The sequence below is a fragment of the Epinephelus fuscoguttatus genome, linkage group LG19 (assembly GCF_011397635.1).
Source record: "Epinephelus fuscoguttatus linkage group LG19, E.fuscoguttatus.final_Chr_v1".
Lineage (NCBI taxonomy): Eukaryota > Metazoa > Chordata > Actinopteri > Perciformes > Serranidae > Epinephelus > Epinephelus fuscoguttatus.
In genome coordinates this window covers 1,927,982-1,934,314 of record NC_064770.1, presented here as the reverse complement: position 1 = coordinate 1,934,314, position 6,333 = coordinate 1,927,982, and the positions used below count along the sequence as shown (strand labels likewise).

The following is a 6,333-nucleotide window of genomic DNA, read 5'->3' as shown; positions in this document are numbered from 1 at the left end:
GGGACATACTTGAGGCTGAAAATTTTTCCATAGAATATTTGATCCTTAATGGAATGACATGTTTTCTGTGAGAATTTCTCATACAAGTGTTCATAGCTGAATTCAGCAAATTCTCTTTAACTGCAAAACTCAGTATAAATCATTTGTTTCTGCCTGCTGAATAAAACCTTTTCATGAGTGGGTACACATTGATGAGATTCATTATTCCTAAATGATTATAGCTGAGGTAGGATGAGGCGGTATGGATACTAGATAGATTGTGAGAAATCAACCATTGACATCCTGGATGTCCATGTGTGTGCAAAGACTGGCGTCTGTTGTCTTCAGCTCCAAGGAAACTCTGATCCCAGTAGATGGCTTGTAGATGAGGGTCACCAGAGTCTTGGATGCCAGGGGTACATGGAGGGAGAAGATCCTGAGAGATTCACAACAGAGTACTGTGTATTAACTGTGAGACTTGCGTGTATGGGGAGGCAGTGTTGACAAGATCACTTTTCCCCCACATGAAAATAAGCAAGGGTGAACAAGAAGCACACACACTTGGCACAAACTGGAGATGTGTGAGTGGCAGGGATGAGTCCGTCCAGCAGCAGTGAAGAGCCTCCATTCCAGGCATCCTCGGGGCAGCCACGGCTGCTCAGCCAGCCCCGGCCCTCTAGCTCCTTATAGTAGTACAAGGGCTGGATCTCCTGGGCAGTCAGGTTAAACCAGCTCCTGTCTACCTCACGCTGCACACACACAAAACAAAAGTGCAGTCATCAAGCAAATATACAAACCTTCATTACATTTCCCTGAATAAACAAGCACACACCTAGAAAGAAAATGTTATAATCAACTAAATAATAATAATATAATACAATCATACTGCAAGCCAGTGTAAAGATGTGAGGACTAGTGCGACATGATCAGTGCAGCTCTGGTGATGTCCCAATCAACTTTTTTGCTCCCGATCCTGATCTGAGTCATTTCACATTAAGTATCTGCCAGTATGAGTCCCAATATGATACTTGTATTTTCTTATATAATACACAGTGTACACTTATTAAAAACAATCCAATGAATATGCTATGTAACTGAATATCTGCAATACATTAAAAAATAGAACTAATGCTTTGTAATGTATGCTTTCTAGCACCACTGAAGTTGCAGTTACAGTTAACATCCATATCTGTCAAAATATGAGTGCTTATTCCCCCCTGCAGCACAGAAGATGTATACAATCAGCACAGTCTCAAGGTGGCCACCCAAGATTAGTGTCACCAATTCAATATCTGACCAAATGTCTAACCTTCTGTTCCTGAGATACGACATTGAACAATGGTCAGAAACTTCTGTTTCTTAATGTTGTTGTTGTTGTTTTTTTTTTTTTTTTTTTAAACAGAATAAAGAATAAAATAACCGTCTCTTAGATCTTTTAGGCCTTGTTGCTGTCTCATGGGAATTTCTCTGTCCCTTTCAGAGAGTATTCTTAGCAGTAGCTGAAATAAAACATGTGCTCATAACTCAGGCAAATAATAAAATAATGAACAGTCTTATACTACATTCGCTATTGTTTGAATATTTGGTGTTTCACAGAAGGCGGTGTAAAGTGTTGGAGAGACAGAGTTGGAGAGTTGACAATGGCTGCACTTACTTTGCAAGTAAACACCTGTGTAACAGCTGAAGTACAACAAAGGATAGGATTAGGTTCTGCATGGCTCAATATAGCCGATACTAATTATTTAAGAAATGCTTTGATTTGCCCTACCACATAAAAAAGTACTGGATGTATTACTGAGTTCTAACAACAGCTACATGACAGAGTGCTGGATGTATCACTGAGTTCTAACAACAGCTACGTGACAAAGTGCTAGATGAAAAACAGTTCTAAGAATACATACAAGTGTTGTCAGTATTTGGCGCTTGTTGTGTCAATCCACGTATTATATTATTATTTATGCAGCATTTGGGTTGGTTTTAGATGCAGCAGCACTCACACTGAAAATTTTATCCTATGTCTGATACTTTGTGATGCTTTTTGGTCACTAAAACTTCAAATTCGCTGTGTCTGATATTGTCATGTAGGAGTAGAATGGGTCTTAGACTTTGCACCGAGAACAAACCGTCTGTCTCTGGCACAACGTCTATCTGCCACCTAACCAGTCTGATGACAAAGAGCCAGCTAAATATTTGGAGAAAATGTATAGCAATAATGAAATAATGCTTAAAATGTAAATAAACATTTTAAATCAAGCCCTCTACAGCCAGTAGATGAATTTAAATCTGCATCAAAACTTAGGTTTTGGTAACGTTCAAGTGGTTAAAGCAGAAACACTGGTAAATCAGTCTGCACTGATCTATAGATGAAAATCAGTGAATCCTACAGATTCTGTTGTCCACACAGACCCGTGTACTTCTGAAACCGTTTATCATTCTACATGATTTGGCTGTTTGGCCACACACAACCGCACTTTGGGGCCCCCGAAACCGCGTTTCTTTGAAACCGGAGTCCAGGGTGAAGTTTTTGGAAGACTCCGGTGCCAGCGGTTGTGTGCAGATAGGATAACCGTAGTATTTTATTACCTGTCTCCATTGTTTGACATCAGAGCGATGGTAAATAGCTCTTTTCTAAAAGTTTGCTAAGTACTAAAATCCCACATCCTGTGTTAAATACAATGTGTCTTAACCACAGTTGTGTATAAAGCGTTAAGAGTTAGAGTACTTTGATTACTTTTTGCAGTAACAAGTAACCTAACGCATTAGTTTGCTGTTTGAGTAATCAAATACTTGAGTACATTTTCAAACAAGCCATCAGTTACTTCCGTTACTTTTAGAACGCTGGTCCTTCAGCTCCAAAACAGCAACGACTGTCTTTTGGTTCTAATAACGGAGATAACGTTAAACCTATCAGTTCGGAAGAAGCCACGAAGCTTGTGGCTAGCTACGTGGTAGAAGAAATGCTGCCATTGTCTATGGTGGAGTCTAAAACATTCCGCACGATCGTCAGTAAAATCCCCACAACTCAACAGATGGAGGAGGACTCGCTGACAGACAGGTCAGACTCAGGACTTGCATTATGCCTGGTACACATTAGTACTACACAACTTTTCTGCCCGTTCTGAAAGTCACTATGTCACATTACACGATTGTGGAGTCATAAAATCGTGCCGTGACTTGGCCGACAGACATGACACACTACACGATGGTCCACACCAGTTATCCCCGTTCGTCTTTCACGACGTGTGTGATGTCATCAGGTTATTCTTGTCCTATTTTTATTACTTTTACTATCTTTTGAGTCACTGTGTCTGTTCACGTGTCAGCCGAAATGTTGTTGTAGTAACGTAAAAAGCGTCAGCAGATGGCAGGAGCTAGATTTGAAGTACCGTATGTAAACATCCAAGCTGTTCCTACAAATGTTTCACAATAAAAGCCTATTTAGAAAATGGAGGGATTCTCTCAGCTGAGGTTATAAGGGGCTTTTAATTTGAAACAAATTCGGGAAGTGTTGAGTTTGAAATGACGGCGCGATGCATTAACTTTATCAAGGCAACTGTAGCGGATAAAAAGTCAATATATAAAGATACAGAGGGAATGATAAATAACGGACTGTCTATAATGTAGTCTGTTTCAAATGAAGCTGGTAGCCTCTGCAGTTGTGGTGAGTAAAAGCCCCACCACTATTTGTTAATGTTATTACTTTATGTCCGTCTCCATTATGAGGACGTGACATTGTTTGCTAGCTTGATGCTAATGACAGTACTAGTAGTAGTCATCGGGTTGACAAAGTGCCTCTGCTGTTTCACACTATCATTTTCCCCTTTTACTCTGTGTTGTAACATCCCTAGAGGAAATATTAAAAATGCTTGGGTGTTGTTGTCATACAGTTGTCTATGGCAGCAGATCGTTCTGTGTTTCTATTGGTCAAAGTGACGGCTGTGATGGGAGAATTGGATCTCAGTGAAGGGCAAGTGGTCCATAACTTTAATTTTGGAGACAAAAAATGTAGGCTAAGCGCCCTGTGGTCCATTGCCCAATAGGAAATGTAGAATACTCAAAGGTACTTTAAAAGTACTTGAGTTACTTTACTCAGGGAGTAACAAAGTAAAGCAACTGGTTACTTTTCAAAAAAGTAACGCAGTAAAGTAATTTGATTACTTTTAAAGTAACCCTTACCCAACTCTGATCTTAACTATATTTACAATGAAGCTTGATTGTCTGCTCTGCACTTAGCCCATATGTGAATGTTTACCGTTGCTATGGCAACAAGTGACAGCTGACGTTAGCGTTAGTTAGCTTAGCTCAATCGTCCGACAAACAATAACCCAAAAAATTATAATTCAACATATTTTAACAAAATCAACAACAGCTACCAACAGTTACAGTCCTTAAACCCTTAGCTAATGTGTTGTCACAGGTTAAATTGTCAAAATTAAAGTAATAGCTTAAATCCCTGAGGAACTACGCTAGCATTAGCGACAGTTGCATCCACTCATATGCAGTTACCTTACATTACAGTTCCTCAAACAATATCACAAAGCACAATACAAACTATATAAACAAATTATCTATTAAGGGTACACTACTGATAAAATCTGAAGGTGCTTAGGTGACATTTACCCACCTGAAAGAATAAATAAAACACATAGTGATTTTGCTGGTCTTCAGTAGCTTTACTCTAGGTGTAACTGCCAACTGAAGAACGCAGCGCAAACCAACTGTTTATATACCCAGATTTGCTCTTGTGCCTTTACTCAAATCAGTTATGCTTTAAATTGAATGGGGGGTATCTGTATGGTATCTGTAAAGATACAAAATCAATATTATATGCATAAAATAATGTCACAATTGAGTGGGCAGATACACATTAATACCCTATATGTCACACTAACTTTGTTTGTGAGCGTGCTATCTGCCCTCTTTGGATGGCATATCCAGCTGCTCGACCTAACGACCAACAAAGGAGGCTGCTCCTGTTGCTAGCTACCCCAACTACATTACCACGAAAGCAGTGACAGGCCTGCCAATGGAGGTCCAACCCAGCCGGATCCAGAACCGAATTGCGGTAGTGTAGTTGGTCATCCAGACGCCTGCTGTTGAATTAAGTCGTGCTACTTTTGTGGATCGGGTTGTTTTTATTTTCCGCACTTCCCTATTTCGGTATTAACTCTGACTTCTGATTGGTTAAAATGGCCTTTCCGTTAGAAGTTACATCGCCACCTACTGCTTTGGCATGTGTATTACATCACTTGGTAGCGGGTTTTGCTGTTTCGTGTGGATATCATATTTTTTTATCACACCACTCGTGCAGACAAATTTTTTTTGGAAACCAGAGCCCGAAAAACTTCGGTTTCAGAAGTACACGGGTCCGTGTGGACTAGACTGTATGAAAAGCTCCACATGCAGTTCATTAAACCCCTGCAGACGTGAAGGCAGCAGTGCCATTATGCACAACCATCATCTGTGTTTACCTTTATTTCCCCTAGGGCTGGGTGACATGGCTTAAAAATAATATTGTAATATTTTTAGACTAAATCGCTATGCACGATATATATCTCGAAATTTTGAAATCTCCTCTAAAAAACTGTAGAATACTGAAACACACAGTTATTAGATAAACTACAGTTACAATAAAGTTAAATAAAATAGCTACAGTCATAATAAAATTAAAGTACTGTTATAATAGAGTCCAATAAAATACTGTTATAATAAAGTTGAATAAAGTACTTTTACAATAAAGTTAAATAAAGTATTGTTAGAATTAAACAAATATAAGCAGAGCCACTGGTGCTTTTATTTTGAAGTACCTGGCTCGTCTTAGGCTGGAAGTGTTGATTTCTCTGCTGTGAACTTGAAGCTTCTGGTCAACAGTTGTTAGCAGAAAGTTGAACTGTTGCCGCAGCGTCTTTAAATGTGAGGATTTATTCACTGTGAGCTGGAAACTCACTAACAGCTCCAGCTCATATATCAATAGTATTTGCAAGTTGCACTAGTGCTCCATGGTCGAAAAATATGACTAAATAGTCGTGGTCTGGAGCCCTACAGATACAAAGAGATACACCATGTCTGCTCACACTATCAATAATCTCATTAAGTTAAACTGTAACCGTGGCGATGTCAAATGTGATAATTCGTTATTTTTATTTATTTGAAATGCAGCAAATGGCCACAGGCTGGAATTGAACCTGTGGCTGCTGCTGACAAAGGACATTGCCTTTGTACATGGAAGGCCTGCTCTAACCACTGAGCTACCGGGTGCCCATGTGTCATGCTTGTGAGTCTTTGTGTGTTTGAGAGAGAGAGAGAGAGGGAGAAAGAGCCACAGGAGAGAGAGAGAGAGAGAGAGAGAGAGAG

General features: G+C 39.6%; 1 protein-coding gene across 1 annotated transcript in view; it reads right to left on the bottom strand.

Moving 5' to 3' along the window:
- Positions 1 to 272: 272 nt before the first annotated feature.
- Positions 273 to 6,333, bottom strand: part of engase (endo-beta-N-acetylglucosaminidase) — a gene marked incomplete at its 3' end in the record, with an annotated part of 82,035 nt that continues 75,974 nt past the window's right edge. The window contains 2 exon segments of the mRNA XM_049560236.1: positions 273 to 415; positions 541 to 728. Of these exon segments, the coding sequence (XP_049416193.1) occupies positions 273 to 415; positions 541 to 728 (331 nt within the window).